At 36.1% G+C, this 18,197-nt stretch overlaps 1 protein-coding gene across 50 annotated transcripts in view; it reads right to left on the bottom strand.

The window, feature by feature from the left end:
• The window catches only part of LOC120300028 (neurofilament heavy polypeptide-like), a 169,898-nt gene that overhangs the window by 62,076 nt on the left and 89,625 nt on the right, over window positions 1-18,197 (bottom strand). For 14 of the 50 annotated variants that reach the window (XM_039325515.1, XM_039325532.1, XM_039325565.1 and 11 more), the window contains 41 exons: window positions 17,256-17,288; window positions 17,086-17,124; window positions 15,613-15,645; window positions 14,296-14,328; window positions 14,138-14,176; window positions 13,981-14,013; window positions 13,831-13,869; window positions 12,934-12,966; window positions 12,775-12,813; window positions 12,618-12,650; window positions 12,478-12,516; window positions 11,501-11,533; window positions 11,344-11,382; window positions 11,188-11,220; window positions 11,048-11,086; window positions 10,492-10,524; window positions 10,334-10,372; window positions 10,177-10,209; window positions 10,016-10,054; window positions 9,384-9,416; window positions 9,226-9,264; window positions 8,805-8,837; window positions 8,662-8,700; window positions 7,408-7,440; window positions 7,253-7,291; window positions 7,096-7,128; window positions 6,946-6,984; window positions 6,298-6,330; window positions 6,140-6,178; window positions 5,984-6,016; window positions 5,834-5,872; window positions 5,074-5,106; window positions 4,927-4,965; window positions 4,685-4,705; window positions 4,527-4,565; window positions 4,372-4,404; window positions 4,246-4,284; window positions 4,043-4,075; window positions 3,587-3,619; window positions 770-808; window positions 479-517 (listed from right to left, as the gene is read on the bottom strand). In XM_039325515.1, the coding sequence (XP_039181449.1) occupies window positions 479-517; window positions 770-808; window positions 3,587-3,619; window positions 4,043-4,075; window positions 4,246-4,284; window positions 4,372-4,404; window positions 4,527-4,565; window positions 4,685-4,705; window positions 4,927-4,965; window positions 5,074-5,106; window positions 5,834-5,872; window positions 5,984-6,016; window positions 6,140-6,178; window positions 6,298-6,330; window positions 6,946-6,984; window positions 7,096-7,128; window positions 7,253-7,291; window positions 7,408-7,440; window positions 8,662-8,700; window positions 8,805-8,837; window positions 9,226-9,264; window positions 9,384-9,416; window positions 10,016-10,054; window positions 10,177-10,209; window positions 10,334-10,372; window positions 10,492-10,524; window positions 11,048-11,086; window positions 11,188-11,220; window positions 11,344-11,382; window positions 11,501-11,533; window positions 12,478-12,516; window positions 12,618-12,650; window positions 12,775-12,813; window positions 12,934-12,966; window positions 13,831-13,869; window positions 13,981-14,013; window positions 14,138-14,176; window positions 14,296-14,328; window positions 15,613-15,645; window positions 17,086-17,124; window positions 17,256-17,288 (1,461 nt within the window). The remainder of the gene's footprint in view (window positions 1-478; window positions 518-769; window positions 809-3,586; window positions 3,620-4,042; window positions 4,076-4,245; window positions 4,285-4,371; window positions 4,405-4,526; window positions 4,566-4,684; window positions 4,706-4,926; window positions 4,966-5,073; window positions 5,107-5,833; window positions 5,873-5,983; window positions 6,017-6,139; window positions 6,179-6,297; window positions 6,331-6,945; window positions 6,985-7,095; window positions 7,129-7,252; window positions 7,292-7,407; window positions 7,441-8,661; window positions 8,701-8,804; window positions 8,838-9,225; window positions 9,265-9,383; window positions 9,417-10,015; window positions 10,055-10,176; window positions 10,210-10,333; window positions 10,373-10,491; window positions 10,525-11,047; window positions 11,087-11,187; window positions 11,221-11,343; window positions 11,383-11,500; window positions 11,534-12,477; window positions 12,517-12,617; window positions 12,651-12,774; window positions 12,814-12,933; window positions 12,967-13,830; window positions 13,870-13,980; window positions 14,014-14,137; window positions 14,177-14,295; window positions 14,329-15,612; window positions 15,646-17,085; window positions 17,125-17,255; window positions 17,289-18,197) is intronic. The other 36 variants (XM_039325521.1, XM_039325554.1, XM_039325627.1 and 33 more) reach the window with 33 other exon arrangements.

The raw sequence follows: 18,197 nt of genomic DNA, 5'->3' as shown, positions 1-18,197 counted from the left end.
TAACAACTTTCCAGAATTGCAGCAAGGTGGAGGCCAATTTCATCTCTGGCGCCTCTGCTTAAAGGAGAGAGAGCAACAAGGTGCTTTGAAAGCAATTTTCTCCATGGGTTGAAGAATGGGCAGATTCCAACTGGTGAAGGCTATCTTACAGATGCATGGATTTATTTTATTTCTTAGATTTATATTTCACATTTTCTTCCTATGGAATGCATAGTGTCCATTCCTCCCATTTCTGCCATAGCGACAGCCCTATTCCCTTGACTGGATTGAAAGAAATTGACTGAAACTCCCCCATGGTTTTTATAGCTAAATGTGCATCTCTCCGATGCCAGCCCAATTATACCATAACCATTATATTCTTTCCTTCTGCCATTTTATTTCACTGGTTATTCACTTGTCACATCTTACACATGTCCATAGTCTTCTGTTGATTTATACAGTGTTTAAACTTTTTTTTTTTTTTTTAATCAGATCTTACCAGATTCCCGAATAAGGATATCCTTTTTGGGCTGGGGTGCTGAAAAACAAAGATATTGGGTTTGCATGTATTCTGGGCAGTTCTATCAATATATTTCAGGGAAGCCAAGACAAGAGAACAAGCTCAGGTTTACTAATTATACTAAGTGTTAAAAATTCCTTCCTTCCTTCCTTCCTTCCTTCCTTCCTTCCTTCCTTCCTTCCTTCCTTCCTTCCTTCCTTCCTTCCTTCTTCCTCCCCTCCCTTCCTCCCCTCTAATTTTCTAGATTGATTTTTTTCCCCTTGTGCTTACCAGTTTCTTTCACAAGCACATCCTTCTTTGATAGCTTTGCTGAAATAAAAAAGTGTAAATATTGGAATATTATAACTTTAAACATTATAGTATTTCAATATGCTTCACTGAGGGCAAGGTTAGATAGCATGAACATCCTTATTTATGTCTATTGACTTTTCTTTCATATGTGTTTCTAGAAATTAAGAAGACTAGAACATGATTTCAGCATTAGAGTAATTGTAATAAATAGTATTCTTTCTTCCCATTTCTCCCCACAACAACAACCTTGTGAGGTTAGTTGGGCTGAGACAGATAGATTGGCCCAAAGTCATTCACTCAGGCTCCATGGCTGAATATAGACTTGAACCTAGGTCTCCCAGTTGCCAGTTCAACCTCTTAAGCACTACATCAACTTGATTCTCATTAACCATTTTACTTTGGAACTTAAAGTACTGTTTCTCATCCCTTCCAGGTAGGCCCAACAAGGAAATCAATTCCACACAGAGGCTAAAACTACTTTGATTGAGATTGGTTATACTGTAATACCAGAATCTTGCAAATCTGATTGTCCTCCTCCTCCTCCTTCTCCTCCTCCTCCTCCTCCTCCTCCTCCTCCTCCTCCTCCTCCTCCTCCTCCTCCTCCTCCTCCTCTGTGAATTAGGGACGCATCTGCCTGAGCCATTTCCAAATATTATCTAGATATTCTGGACCTAAAAAAATGTTTCATCCCTTGTCACCTTGTCAATGGAGAAAGGTCATTTCTCTTACTCTCTATATGTTTCCTATAGCTATATAGCACATCTATTTCCATTCTCTTATGTTAACTTATATTAAATGCTAAAAGTAGAAAGTGCTTAGTGGAACAGGAGATATGAATCAATGACAATGATTCTTCAGCTTATCTTCACTTACTGACCAAGAGGGGGCAGCTGGATACACATAGATAACTCAGGATTTGTTTTGCCTCCCCCTTTTATCTATCTCATTCTGCCTGATGTTTGTTTTATAGTCTTGCTAATCTGAGTTTACTTCCTTCTGCATTTGCTCCAGAAATATCATCAGGGAATGTATTTTTTTTTTTACTTTTCCCCTGGTAGGATGTAGCTAGCTCTGCCTATTCCTATAATGTAATGTTTATGAGCAACTCTTTTTTCTTTTCTAGATACTAAACCTGCACAACTAGTAGTAATAAGGTGACCAACCGTCCTCCTTTAGAGAGAACAGTCCTCCTTTTGTAAGTTCTGTCCTCCCTCGAAAAGTGTCCTCCTACATGTCCTTTGTCTTCCACAAAGCTGAATTGGCAGGAACTTTGCACCCCTCCCTGCTACCCAACTACACCATCTCCTAGTTAGTCCTTAAGATACCTGGAGGAGACTAACTTCCATTTAGGGATGGAAAAATAAAAAAAGAGGAAATGCCATTTCAACGATAAATTGAATAAGGAATTTCCATTCGTCACATCAAAGAAGAATAACATTGTTTTTTGCAATATTTGCAGCGGAGAATTTTGTATTGGAGTTGGGGGCAGAGCAGCTCTTACAAAACACTTGACCACCAAGAAACATAAGCAATCTTCAGATGCATCTGCTTCCAGTTGTAAAGTAACAAGTCTTTTTAAAACTTCAAAGTATTCTGAAGATGAAAAACAGTTAGCTGCAATGGAGGGAACATTTGCATTCCATACCATACCATAATTCACAATCAAAGTTTTCGTAGTATGGATTGTACAACTAAATTATTGAAAAAGTTTCATGATGCTAAATTTTCATGCGTCAGGACAAAATGCGAAGCTATTATTAAATCAGTATTTAAAAATTACTGTGACAAAATACTTACAGAAGACTTGGAAACTGCAGCATTTGTAACGGTTTTATCTGATGCATCCAATCATAATGAAACTAAATTGTATCCAATACTAGTAAGATATTTTAATGTTACCAAGGGCATTCAAATAAAAATTTTAAATTTAGAATCCATTGAGGTCGAAACTGCTGAAATTTTGTCAAACCATCTATACAGAGTAATAAATGAAAACAATTTGAAATCCAAAGTTGTTGCACTAACAGCTGATAATACAAACAAAAATTTTGGTGGGCGAAGACGCAAAGGGGTGAATAATGTGTATGTAAAATTACAAGATTTACTCCAAAAGAAAATACCAGGAATAGGTTGTAATGCGCATATTTTGTCAAATGCGATCAACATGGCATCATGTGCCATGCCAATTGATGTAGAAGTAATAATAATTACAATTTATTTGTATTTTAGTCATTTTACCGTTCGTGTGGCTATTTTAAAACAATTTTGTGAAGAAGCGAATGTTCAATACAAAAAACTTTTAGGTTATTCGAAAGTTAGATGGCTCTACAATTATTTCAACCTCTCCGTTCATATTTTTTAAGTTTAGACAAATTTAAGTTTAGACAAAAGGCATGTAAGCATAATTACAATATAAAATGTTATTGTTACAAATGTTTTTATTATGCATTTATCATATTATAGTGTATTCTGTATTATTGTTGCAATGAATAAAATGTTTCTTTTATTTACGATATTTTTTTCTTCAATTTATTTGTGTCCTCCTTTTCATTGTAAAAAAAGTTGGTCACCTTAGTAGTAACTCAAGTCAAGTTCCAGCTCACACAAATGTTCCACTCTTACAGAAAGTGTACTTTGCTAGATTTATTTTTATCCAGATTTTAACAGATTCTTTGATAAACTTATCTTTTTCTGAAAGCTTGGCTAAAATTATTGTTTTAGGTTATTATAAATTTTGAACAGTACACCATGTCAGTACTACAGGGAGGGAAAATTGAAAAAAATGAGAATATTTACCTATTTCTACTGGTTTTTCTTTCTTATGTGGCTCTAGAAGTAAGAGAAAGACAAAAATAATTCGGTATTGGAATGTCCAATGATGTCACTGAAACTTTTAATTTGATATTCAAAATGAAGCCTAATTCAGCAGGTTCTTCTGAACACAATACTCAGAAGTGGTCACAATGTAGTCTTTTATCCAGGTTAGTCATTTTAATTCATTGGTTTCAGAGAACACTCATCTTTATAGAGTTATGTTAATTTATAGCAATTCTTCAAACAGAAAGGTGCAATTTTCTAGATTTATTTTTATGCTAGTTTTGTTTGCATGCACAGCTTTCTCTGATACTTTGGCTGAAAGAAAAAGATTCAAACATTTTGATTAAGGCATAGATTGAACACAAATTGTCAATATCCCTATAAATGCCCCTATGTTCCAGAGTGGTGCGGAAGACAAAATAAGAGTTTGCTTACGCATTTCTCTTGGCTTTTCTTTCTTGTGTCGTTCTAGAAAGTAAGAGGAAAACCAGAACATGATGTCAACATATGAGTGTTCCTATTAAAGGGAAAAAATTTTCCCCTGGCACAAAGACAAGCAGTAAGCAAATAATAATAATAACTTTGTGTTAACTAATAGGAATTGTAAATTACTAGATCTGTTTTGATTCAGATCTTACCAAATTCTTTTACATGGATATCCTTCATCAGTAGCTTGGCTAAAATGAAAAATTAAAAGTACTGAGTTTTAATAAATGTGGCACAGCTATAATATATTAATATATTTCACATAAGCAAAGGTTTACCTGTTTCTAATGGCTTTTCTTTCTTGTGAGATTCTGGGCAATAAGAGAAAGATCAGAATATTATTTCTCTCATCTTCATAGAGTTATGCTAATTTATAGCAATTCTTCAAAGAGAAAGGTGCAATTTTCTAGATTTATTTTTATGTGGCACTTACTAGTTTTGTTTACATGCACAGCTTTCTCTGATACTTTGGCTGAAAGAAAAAGATTCAAACATTTTGATTAAGGCATAGATTGAACACAAATGGTCAATATCCGTATAATGCCCATGTGTTCCAGAGTAGTGGAGAAGACAAAATAAGAGTTTGCTTACGCTTTTCTTTCTTGTGTCGTTCTAGAAAGTAAGAGGAAAACCAGAACATGATGTCAAAATTTGAGTGTTCCTATTAAAAGGAAAAATTCTTCCCCTGGCACAAAGACAAGCATTAAGCAAATAATAATAATAATAACAACAACAACAACCAAAAAAAGAAGAAGAAGAAGAACAACAACAACAACTTTGTGTTAATTGATGGGAATTGTAAATTACTAGATCTGTTTTGATTCAGATCTTACCAGATTCTTTTACATGGATATCCTTCATCAGTAGCTTGGCTAAAATGAAAAATTAAAAGTAGTGAGTTTTAATAAAAAGGGCACAGCTGTAATATATTAATATATTTCACATAAGCAAAGGGGGGGGGGGCAATAATTCATGTTTACCTGTTTCAAATGGCTTTTCTTTCTTATGAGATTCTAGGCAATAAGAGAAAGACCAGAATATTATTTCTCTCATCTTCATAGAGTTGTGCTAATTTATTATATTGTAGCCTTGGTTTGTGCAGTGGTTAGGATGCAGTACTGCAAGCTAATTCTGCCGACTGTGGACTGCCTGCTGCCAGCACTTCAGCAGTTTGATTCTCACTGGCTCAAGATTGACTCAGACTTCCATCCTTACAAGGTCAATAAAATCAGGACCCAAATTGTTGGGGGCAATATCCTGACTCTGTAAACCACTTAGAAAGGGCTGTAAAGCACTATGAAGCAGTATATAAGTTTGAATGCTATTGCTATTATAATAATTCTTCAAACAAAAAGAGGCCATTTTTTCTAGGTGGGGGAAAACCCTGGGAAGCATTTCAGAAGGGACCCTCCCTCTAAAGGCTAGGAAAAGGAAGTGAGAAATACTTTCAGTCTTACAAGATTCAATTTAATGGCTAGTGATTACTGATGGGAGCACTGTACTTAGAGAATGGTGTAGGTCTTCTGTTTGATCAGGGGGCTGGACTGGAAGACATCCAAGTTTCTTTCAAGCTCTATTCTATTCTTGTATTCTAAACCACGAGTGGGCATCATTATTTTACTTTTATTTATTTATTTATTTATTGGTCAGTCGCTTTTTTCCAAGGCAACTCGTCATAATAGGTTTGTGTTAACTGATGGGAACTATAAATTGCTAGATTTGTTTTGATCCAGATCTTACCAGATTCTTTTGCAAGGATATCCTTCGTCGGTAACCTGGCTAAAAGGAAAAGTTAAAAGCACTGAGTTTTAATAAATGTTGTCCAGTTGTAACACATTATCTTTCACATAAGCAAAAATTATGAGAGGAGAGGCAGTAATTCATGTTTACCTCTTTCTAATGGTTTTTCTTTCTTGTGGGGTTCTAGACAATAAGAGAAAGAGAAGAACATTATTTTTCTCATCTTCATAAAGTTGTGTTAATGTATAACAATTCATCAAAATGGAAAGGTGCAAATTTCTAGATATATTTTTTCCTGGCACTTACCAGTTTTGTTTACATGCACAACTTTCTTTGGCACCTTGGCTAAAAGAAAAATATGCAAACATTTTCATTATGACATAGATTGAACACAAATGGTCAATATCCCTTTAATGCCCATATGTTCCAGAGTAGTGCAGAAGACAAAATAAGAGTTCGCTTACCCATTTCTCTTGGCTTTTCTTTCTTGTGTCGTTCTAGAAAGTAAGAGAAAAACCAGAACACGATGTCAACATTTGGGTGTTCATACTAAAGGGAAAAGTTTTTCCTCTGGCACAGAGACTCAGACTTCCATCCTTACAAGGTCAATAAAATCAGGACCCAAATTGTTGGGGGCAATATCTTGACTCTGTAAACCACTTAGAAAGGACTGTAAAGTACTATGAAGCAGTATATAAGTTTGAATGCTATTGCTAATGTAACAAATCTTCAAACAAAAAGATGCAATTTTTCTAGGTGGGGGACAAACCTGGGAAGCATTTCTGAAGGGACCCTCCCTCTAAAAGGCTAGGAAAAGGAAGTGAGAAATACTTTCAGTCTAACAAGATTCTATTTAATGGCTAGTGATTACTGACGGGAGCACTGTACTTAGAGAATGGAATAGGTCTTCTGTTTGATCAGGGGACTGGACTAGAAGACATTCAAGTTTCTTTCAAGCTCTATTGTATTCGTCTATTCTAAACAATGAGTGGGCATCATTATTTTATTTTTATTTATTTATTGGTCAGTCTCTTTTTTCAAAGGCAACTCGTCATAATAGGTTTGTGTTAACTGATGGGAAGTGTAAATTGCTAGATTTGTTTTGATCTTACCAGATTCTTTTACATGGATATCCTTCATCGGTAATTTGGCTAAAATGAAAAGTTAAAAGCACTGGGTTTTAATAAATGTTGCCCAGCTGTAATATATTATCTTTCACATTAGCAAAGGTTATGAGAGCAGAGGCAGTAATTCAAATTTACCTGTTTCTAATGGCTTTTCTTTCTTGTGTGGTTCTAGACAATCAGAGAAAGAGCAAAAGATTATTTCTCTCATCTTCATTAAGTTATGTTAATATATTAACAATTCTTCAAATGGAAAGGTGCAATTTTCTAGATATATATTTTACATGCCACTTACCAGTTTTGTTTACATGCATATCTTTCTTTGGCACTTTGGCTAAAAGAAAAAGATTCAAACATTTTGATTATGACATTTGAAAACAAATTATCAATATTCCTTTAATGCCCATATGGTCCAGAGTAGTGCAGAAGACAAAATAAGAGCATGCTTACCCATTTCTCTTGGCTTTTCTTTCTTGTGTCGTTCTAGAAAGTAAGAGGAAAGTCAGAACATAATGTCAACATTTGGGTGTTCATATTAAAGGGGAAAGTGGTTTGTTTGTTCCTTCTCCTTCTGCTGTGGTCAGGGGTCGCAGCAATGTTCTATGCCAAGTTCAAAGTTAAAGGAAGTGGCAGCAGAGGGGAGAGGAAGAGGATGGGGGAAAGGAAAGCCCTTGGTTGGGAGCTTCTAATGCAGTGTTTCTCAACCTTGACAATTTTAAGGCATGTGGACTTCAACTCCCAGAATTCCACAGCCAGCCATGCTGGCTGTGGAATTCTGGGAGTTGAAGTCCACATGCCTTAAAATTGTCAAGGTTGAGAAACACTGTTCTAATGGGAACAGAATCAGGCAGGCAGGGAAGGACTACTTCATGGACAAGGACAATAGGTAGCGACAGCTATATAAGAAATGGTCCTGGAATAAGCAATGTCAGCTAAAGCTCTGAGGAAATTACTCTGATGATATTATGGAAAGACCTTGGGAGACAGGAGCAAGACCTGCCATCTGGTCAGTGGTCTGATAAAAGGCAACCTAGTCTGCCCATAAGGGAAAGCCTGGGAAGTATTTCAGAAGTTATCCTCCCTCTAAAAGACTAGGAAGAGGAAGTGAGAAACACTTTCAGTCTTGCAAGATTCTGTTTAAAGGCTAATGATTACTAATGGGAGTAGTGTACTTAGAGAGCACTCAGTATTGGTTTTGGTAGACCAACTCTCCCTAAAAAGAAAGGATAACTTTTAGTGTGAAAGTTCCCATATCTCTGATTGTCCCTAGGGAGGGCATTCATAACTGGTTGAGATGGTCCTTCTATAGGTCTAGAGCTCAGAATGCTAGCAACCCTAAAGATTTCTTCTCTAGGCAACACAAAATAGACATGGAGGAGGAATTTCTCTGCTCCGTCATAGAAAATACATTTTATAGTAGGATAAGCTGGAGTAGCTTTAACTGGTCTCTGCAGCAAGCCAATCTTGAGAAAGAGCATCTCCTAAGAGGATAGATCTTCAACAAGCAGTAAGCAAATGATATAGGAGCCAGGGCAAAGATGAGCCCTAGGAAACCAAGAATAGGCAGAAGGCACTATATTATTTATTATTATTATTATTTTTATTTTTTTGATCAGTCTCTTTTTCAAGGTAACTCATCATAATAAGTTTGTGCTAACTAATGGGAAGTGTAAATTGCTGGATTTGTTTTGATCCACATCTTACCAGATTCTTTTACATGAATATCCTTCATCGGTAGCCTGGCTAAAAAGAAAAGTTAATAGTACTCAGTTTTAATAAATGTTGCCCAGGTGTAATATATTAATATATTTCACATAAGCAAAGGTGTGGCAATAATTCATGTTTACCTGTTTCTACTGGCTTTTCTTTCTTGTAGGATTCTAGACAATAAGAGAAAGACCAGAATATTATTTCTCTCATCTTCACAGAGTTGTGATAATTTATTATATTGTAGCCTTGGTGGTGCAGTGGGTAGGATATAGTACTGCAGGCTAATTCTGTTTACTGCAGTCTGCTGGCTGCCAGCACTTTGGCAGTTTGATTCTCACTGGCTCAAAGTTGACTCAGACTTCCATTCTTTCAAGGTCAGTAAAAAGAGAACCCAGATTGTTGGGGGCAATATGCTGACTCTGTAAACTGCTTAGAGAGGGCTGTAAAGCACTGTGAAGTGGTATATAAGTCTACGTGCTATTGCTATTGCTATTGCTATTATAACAATTCTTCAAATGGAAAGATGCAATTTTCAAATTTTTTTTACATGGCACTTACCAGTTTTGTTTACATGCATATCTTTCTTTGGCACTTTGGCTAAAAGAAAAAGATTCAAACACTTTGATTATGAAATAGGTTGAACACAAATGGTCAATATCCCTTTAATGCCCATATGTTCCAGAGTAGTGCAGAAGACAAAATAAGAGTTCGCTTACCCATTTCTTTTGGCTTTTCTTTCTTGTGTCGTTCTAGAAAGTAAGAGAAAAACCAGAACATGATGTCAACTAAAGGGAAAAGTTTTTCCTCTGGCACAGAGACTCAGACTTCCATCCTTACAAAGTCAATAAAATCAGGACCCAAATTGTTGGGGGCAATATCTTGACTCTGTAAACCACTTAGAAAGGGCTGTAAAGTACTATGAAGCAGTATATAAGTTTGAATGCTATTGCTATTGTAACAAATCTTCAAACAAAAAGATGCAATTTTTTTAGGTGGGGGACAAACCTGGGAAGCATTTCTGAAGGGACCCTCCCTCTAAAAGGCTAGGAAAAGGAAGTGAGAAATACTTTCAGTCTAACAAGATTCAATTTAATGGCTAGTGATTACTGATGGGAGCACTGTACTTAGAGAATGGAATAGGTCTTCTGTTTGATCAGGGGACTGGACTAGAAGACATTCAAGTTTCTTTCAAGCTCTATTGTATTCGTCTATTCTAAACAATGAGTGGGCATCATTATTTTATTTTTATTTATTTATTGGTCAGTCTCTTTTTTCAAAGGCAACTCGTCATAATAGGTTTGTGTTAACTGATGGGAAGTGTAAATTGCTAGATTTCTTTTGATCTTACCAGATTCTTTTACATGGATATCCTTCATCGGTAATTTGGCTAAAATGAAAAGTTAAAAGCACTGGGTTTTAATAAATGTTGCCCAGCTGTAATATATTATTAATATATTATCTTTCACATAAGCAAAGGTTATGAGAGCAGAGGCAGTAATTCAAATTTACCTGTTTCTAATGGCTTTTCTTTCTTGTGTGGTTCTAGACAATCAGAGAAAGAGCAAAAGATTATTTCTCTCATCTTCATTAAGTTATGTTAATGTATTAACAATTCTTCAAATGGAAAGGTGCAATTTTCTAGATATATATTTTACATGCCACTTACCAGTTTTGTTTACATGCATATCTTTCTTCGGCACTTTGGCTAAAAGAAAAAGATTCAAACATTTTGATTATGACATAGTTTGAAAACAAATTATCAATATTCCTTTAATGCCCATATGTTCCAGAGTAGTGCAGAAGACAAAATAAGAGCATGCTTACCCATTTCTCTTGGCTTTTCTTTCTTGTGTCGTTCTAGAAAGTAAGAGGAAAACCAGAACATGATGTCAACATTTGGGTGTTCATACTAAAGGGAAAAGTAGTTTGTTCCTTTTCCTCATGCTATGGTCAGTGGTTGCAGCAATGTTCTATGCCAAGTTCAAAGTTAAAGGAAGTGGCAGCAGAGGGGAGAGGAAGAGGATGGGGGAAAGGAAAGCCCCTTGGTTGGGGGCTACTAATGGGAACAGAATCAGGCAGGCAGGGAGGACTACTTCAATGGCAAGGACAGTGAAACCTAGTCAGTGGTCTGATAAAAGGCAACCTAGTCTGCCCATGTGGGGAAGGCCTGGGAAGCATTTCAGAAGGGACCCTCCCTCTAAAACACATAAAAAAGAATTGAGAAATACTTTCAGTCTCACGAGATTCTATTTAATATCTAGGGATACATTTTTTTGTTTTGTTTTGGTCAATCTCTTATTTCAAGGCAACTCATCATAATAAGTTTGTGTTAACTGATGGAAAGTGTAAATTGCTAGATTTGTTTTGATCCAGATCTTACCAGATACTTTTACATGGATATCCTTCATCGGTAACTTGGCTAAAATGAAAAGTTATAAGTACTGAGTTTTAATAAATATTGCCCAGCTGTAATATATTATGTTTCACGTAAGCAAAAGTATGGCTGTAATTCATGTTTACCTGTTTCTAATGGTTTTTCTTTCTTGTAGGGTTCTAGACAATCAGAGAAAGACCAGAACATTATTTCTCTCATCTTCATAGAGCTGTGTTAATGTATAACAATTCGTCAAAATCGAAAGGTGCAATTTTCTAGATTTATTTTTTCATGGCACTTACCAGTTTTGTTCACATGTATAACTTTCTTTGGCACTTTGGCTAAAAGAAAAATATTCAAACATTTTGATTATGACATGGATTGAAAACAAATGGTTAATATCTCTTTAATGCCCATATGTTTAGAGTAGTGAAGAAGACAAAATAAGAACGTGCTTACTGATTTCTCTTGGCTTTTCTTTCTTGTGTCGTTCTAAAAATTAAGGGAAAAGTGGTTTGTTCTTTTTCCTTCTTCTGAGGTCAGGGGTTGCTGCAGTGTTCCATGCCAAGTTCAAAGTTAAAGGAAGTGGAAGCAGAGGAACAGGATGGAGAAAAGGAGTCACCCTTGGTTGGGAACTTCTAATGGGGAACCGAATCAGGCAGGCAGGTGAGGACTATTTCATGAACAAGCACAGTGGGTAGTGACAGCTATAGTAAGAGGTGGTCCTGGAATAAACAATGTCTGCTAAAGCTGTGAGGGGATTACTTGTGCCCATGTGGAGAAGGCCTGGGAAAAATTTCAGAAGGAGCCATCCCTCTAAAACACGAGGAAAAAGAATTGAGAAATACTTTCAGTCTCACAAGATTCTATTTAATATCTAGGGATTGCTCATGGGAGTATTGTACTTAGAGAATATTCAGTTTTGGTTTTCAGTATTAAATAGACCAATTCTCCCTAAAAAGAAAGGATAAACCTTAAACGTGAACGTTAATATCTCTGATTGTCAAAATTAAATTAACCATGGAGGACATTTATAACAAATTAACATGGTCCTTCTATAGGCTTAGAGCCCAAAATGCTGGTAACACTAAAGATTCCTTCTTTGGGCAATACAGAACACACATGGAGAAGATCTGTCTCTGTTTTCTCATAGAAAATAGCATTTTTTTGTTGGAAAGCTGGAGTTGCTTCAACCGGCCTCTCCAGCAAGCCAGCCCTGAGAAAGAGGAACTCACGTGAGGATATATCTTCAACAAGTGATAAGTAAATGATCTAGGAGGCAGGGCAAGAGATGAATGGGCAGAAAGCACTCTATTATTCATCATTATTTGATTTTTGGGGGATCAGTCTCTTATTTCAAGGCAACTCGTCATAATAGGTTTGTGTTAACTGATGGGAAGTGTGAATTGCTAGATTTATTTTGATCCAGATCTTACCAGATTCTTTTGCATGGATCTCCTTCATCGGTAGCTTGGCTAAAATGAAAAGTTATAAGTACTGAGTTTTAATAAAGGTTGCCCAGCTGTAATATATTATGTTTCACATAAGCAAAAGTATGGCTGTAATTCATGGTTACCTGTTTGTAATGGTTTTTCTTTCTTGTGGGGTTCTAGACAATAAGAGAAAGACCAGAACATTATTTCTCTCATCTTCATAATGTTGTGTTAATGTATAACAATTCGTCAAAATTGAAAGGTGCAATTTTCTAGATATGTATTTTACATGCGACTTACCAGTTTTGTTTACATGCACAACTTTTTTGGGCACTTTGGCTAAAGAGAAAAAGATTCAAACATTTTGATTATGACACAGATTGAAAACAAATGGTCAATATATCTTTAATGCCCATATGTTCCAGAATAGTGCAGAAGGCAGAATAAAAGTGTGCTTACCAATTTCTCTTGGCTTTTCTTTCTTGTGTTGTTCTAGAAAGTAAAAGGAAAACCAGAAAATGATGTCAACATCTGAGTATTCCTATTAAAGGGAAAAATTCTTCCCCTGGCACAAAGACAAGCAGTAAGCAAATAATAATAATAACTTTGTGTTAACTGATGGGAATCGTAAATTACTAGATTTGTTTTGATTCAGATCTTACCAGATTCTTTTACATGGATATGCTAATTTATTATATTGTAGCCTTGGTTTGTGCAGTGGTTAGGATGCAGTACTGCAAGCTAATTCTGCCAACTGTGGACTGCCTGCTGCCAGCACTTCAGCAGTTTGATTCTCACTGGCTCAAGATTGACTCAGACTTCCATCCTTACAAGGTCAATAAAATCAGGACCCAAATTGTTGGGGGCAATATCCTGACTCTGTAAACCACTTAGAAAGGGCTGTAAAGCACTATGAAGCAGTATATAAGTTTGAATGCTATTGCTATTATAATAATTCTTCAAACAAAAAGAGGCCATTTTTTCTAGGTGGGGGAAAACCCTGGGAAGCATTTCAGAAGGGACCCTCCCTCTAAAGGCTAGGAAAAGGAAGTGAGAAATACTTTCAGTCTTACAAGATTCAATTTAATGGCTAGTGATTACTGATGGGAGCACTGTACTTAGAGAATGGAATAGGTCTTCTGTTTGATCAGGGGGCTGGACTGGAAGACATCCAAGTTTCTTTCAAGCTCTATTCTATTCTTCTATTCTAAACCACGAGTGGGCATCATTATTTTACTTTTATTTATTTATTTATTTATTGGTCAGTCGCTTTTTTCCAAGGCAACTCGTCATAATAGGTTTGTGTTAACTGATGGGAAGTATAAATTGCTAAATTTGTTTTGATCCAGATCTTACCAGATTCTTTTGCATGGATATCCTTCGTCGGTAACCTGGCTAAAAGGAAAAGTTAAAAGCACTGAGTTTTAATAAATGTTGTCCAGTTGTAACACATTATCTTTCACATAAGCAAAAATTATGAGAGGAGAGGCAGTAATTCATGTTTACCTCTTTCTAATGGTTTTTCTTTCTTGTGCAGTTCTAGACAATCAGAGAAAGAGCAAAACATTATTTCTCTCATCTTCATAAAGTTATGTTAATGTATTAATAATTCTTCAGATGGAAAGGTGCAATTTTCTAGATATATATTTTACATGCGACTTACCAATTTTGCTTCCATGCACAACTTTCTTTGACACCTTGGCTAAAAGAAAAAGATTCCAACATTTTGATTATGACATAGATTGAAAACAAGTGGTCAATATCTCTTTAATGCCCATATGTTCCAGAGTAGTGCAGAAGACAAAATAAGAGTTTGCTTACCCATTTCTCTTGTTTTTTCTTTCTTGTGTCGTTCTAGAAAGTAAGAGGAAAACCAGAACATGATGTCAATATCTGGGTGTTCATATTAAAGGGAGAAGTTCTTCCCCTGACACAAAGGCAGTGGTTTGTTCCTTCTCCTTCTGCTGTGGTCAGGGGTCATAGCAATGTTCTATGCCAAGTTCAAAGTTACAGGAAGTGGCAGCAGAGGGAAGAGGAACAGGATGGGGGAAAGGAGTCACCCTTGGTTGGGGGCTTCTAATGGGGAACAGAATCCAGCAGGCAGAGGAGGACTACTTCATTGACAATGAAGAGGTGGTCCTGGAATAAGTAATGTCTGCTAAAGCTATGAGGAGATTACTGTGATGATATTGGGAGACAAGAGAAAGACCTAAACCTAATCAGTGGTCTGATAAAAGGCAGCTTATTCTGCCCATGGGAGGAAAGCCTGGGAAACATTTCAGAAGGAATCGTCCCTTGAAAGAACTAAAGAGAGGAGGGGAGAAATACTTTCAGTCTAACAAGATTCTATTTAAGGGCTAATGATTACTGATGGGGGAATGGTATAGGGTCTCTTGTCTGACCAGGTGGCTGGACTAGTAGACCTCCAAGGTCCCTTCAAGCTCCATTTTATTCTTTTATTTTAACACTCAGTTTTGGGTTTTGGTTTTGGGTAGACCAACTTTTCCTAAAAATAAAGGATAAACTTTAAGTGTGAAAGTTCTAATATCTCTGATTGTCAAAATTAAATTAACTATGGGGAGCATTTATAACCAATTGAGATGGTCCTTTTATAGGTTTAGAGCCCAGAATGCTGGCAATACTAAAGATTCATTCTCCGGGCAACACAGAATAGACAGGAAGAAGATCTGACTCTGTTCTCTCATAGAAAATACCATTTTCTAGTTGGATAAGCTTCAGCCAGCCTTTTCAGCAAGCCAACCCTGAGAAAGAGGATCTCATACAAGGATATATCTTCAACAAGGGATAAGCAAATGATCTAGGAGGCAGGGCAAGAGATGAGCCCTAGGAAACCACGAGTGGGCAAAAGGCACTCTATTATTCATCATTATTTGATTTTTTGGTTGGTCTCTTTTTCATGGCAATCATAATTATAATAGTTTTATGTTAACTGATGGGAAGTGTAAATTGCTAATTTGTTTTGATCCAAATCTTATTAGATTCTTTTACATGGCTATCCTTTGTTGGCAGCTTGGCTAAAATGAAAATTAAAAGTACTAAGTTTTAATAAATGTTGCACAGTTGTACTATATTAATAGGTTTCGCATAAACAAAGATGGGGCAGTAATTCATGCTTACCGGTTTCTAATGGCTTTTCTTTCTTGTGGGGTTCTAGACAATAAGAGAAAGACCAAAATGTTATTTCTGTATTTGGTTGTTCCTAAAAACAGCGGATGATTCCCTATATTACACAGAATTGTCAGGCACAAGAAATCAGGAAGCAAGATGGTTCAAAGGATGACAGATTTATTGCATGCTTACACTCTGTGCAAATGTGGCTGCTAATGGTCAAAGCAAATTGGTAGTAGATAAGAGTCAACGGAATTCAAAGTGGGCTTATGGACATGAAGGGACTTGAGACTGATGATGTGTTGACACCCACCCACCCCTCATGCTCAGTCTGGTCTTCTCCTACAGAATTAAATGATAGATTGAAGACATTTTTAAGTCACTCTTTTAATCTGACTGTTAAAACTAAATTGGGATTGAATGGACTGTTCTTTCTAGATAACTCATAGTTGGTAGAATATGCTTTATGATTTATTCATAGTTTTTTTTTCTTGGCAGTTTTGTGTCACCTACAAAAGTCAAATTACTGAGACTGTCTCTGTATTGAGTCCTGGCATAAATAGGTCTAGATAATCCAGTTCCTAGAGGATTCACAGCAGTTGCTGTCTGATCACTTTCTCAATTACCTTCCCTGAAAAGGGAAGATTAGAGACAGGTCAGTAGTTACATAAAATTGTTGGGTCTTGAAGAGTGGGAATACCACCACTTCCTTCTGGCTCTAGGGACTACTCCTCCTTCAGAGAGTTCAGTACATTGACAAAGACCTACTTCAGGGGGGAACTGGGTCCAACAAACAAGTGCAACTCTGTGCAAGAGCACAGAGAACCCCATCTATTTCCTCAGGACTCACCTAGATCATACCACAATTCTAGGTACCCAGACCAAACTCACCCAGTCAGCATACAAATCAATGTCAATCTGAGCAGTGTTATCTGTCACCCTGAGTAGGGCTGTTGGATAGCTATCAACAATCACAATACTTACATTTTGTTGTCCTTATAATTACAAGGTAATATAGGCAATTGCCCATATTCAAGCAGGCTTTCTTAAATCTCTTTCCAATATCACTCCAGACATTTTTTTTTTTTTTTTTTGCAGGGAGTGCAACCTGTCCTGGGGTTTCTCAATAATCTAAAGTGTGCCTGATATTGATGCACAGAGACAGGTCACCTAGGGGTGTTGTGGTTCAAGGCTCCTGTCAAAAACCCATGCCTGGCAACAACTGAGACCTCACCTAAACCAACCACCAGATCTACAGAGTAAACCATAAGCTCCCCCATACAGTCCATTAGTCACCTGGGGAGGACCAATAGAATACGCCATCTCTTCCCATGGGGGAGGGCAATGAAGGGAATCAAAGAGTAAGCCACATTTGGTGTTCTATTTTTTAGCAATTAGTCATTCTCTTGGAATTCTCATTTCTGTAGCCTTTTATTAATTTTCACAATGGAAAATGGAATTTTACTTTTACTCAGGTCTTACCAGTTTTGATTGCATGCACAGCCTTCTTTAGCAGCTTGGCTATAAGGAAAAGAAAAAGATTTAAGAATATTGATTATTATAAATATGCCTATTTATAATATCAGTATGGATATCAATATGCCTATCACATCTTTCAGATAGCAAAGGTAGGGAAATTAGAGCATACCTACCTATTTCTATTAGCTTTTCTTTTTTATCTGCTTCTAGAAAGTAAGAGGAAGATTTGAACATGATTTCTGTATTTGGGTGCTCAAAATAAACAGTGGATGATTCCATGCTTAACAGAAAAAGAAGTGATAGACCAAAGGCACTTAAATATAGAATGTTTTAATTCCCCAATTAATCACATTGGACAGAATGTAGTCTCCTATCTACATTTTTAAAATAATTTTTATTGCTTTTAAAATGATAACAGCAAAAAGCAAAAGGAACAAAACTCAGAATACATACATTATCAAAACAATGCATAAGAAGTGCTTAAAAATAAGTGAAAAAATACAACAGAAAAAATAAGATACAGAGTATGATATATTGTTAGAACAATAAACAGATACAGTTCTATATATGATCTAATACAAACATTATTATGTGTGTGTGTATATATATATATATATTTCTAATACATTTATATGACTTTCATTCTTTTTTTAACCTACTTTCATTCTTTTTTTAACTTTGTATAAACGAGTCTCATATTTCCTTATATTTATCCACACAAAGTGTACAATCTACAGGCAATCCACTCATAGGTAGCAACTATAATCCAGTCTTCAATTCAGCAAAGCCACACATTTATCTTTCCAATGTTGCATTATCAGTCTTTTAGCTACAATAAGGGCATGGAGAATCCATTTATGTTGTTCAGTTGTTAAATTCCTTGAGCTAGGTATGTAATTTAAGATAATATTATCGGAAAATCTTAGCTTTTGTTTGCACAGTCAACATTTATGTAGTCCTTTATTTTGTCCCCAAATTTAATGCTTTTAAAGAAGCATTGCCATACTGCATACCAACAAAATGCTGTCCTACACAATCCTTTTCTATACAAACATAATGGAGTCCAATAAATTCTAAATATTATTTTTGGTTTTATAAATCATAAGCTGCAATCT

The sequence above is a fragment of the Crotalus tigris genome, unplaced genomic scaffold, assembly GCF_016545835.1.
Source record: "Crotalus tigris isolate CLP2741 ecotype Arizona unplaced genomic scaffold, ASM1654583v1 scf7180000017611.44802233496:7321179, whole genome shotgun sequence".
Taxonomy (NCBI): Eukaryota; Metazoa; Chordata; class Lepidosauria; order Squamata; family Viperidae; genus Crotalus; species Crotalus tigris.
This window is presented reverse-complemented; position numbering and strand designations above follow the sequence as displayed.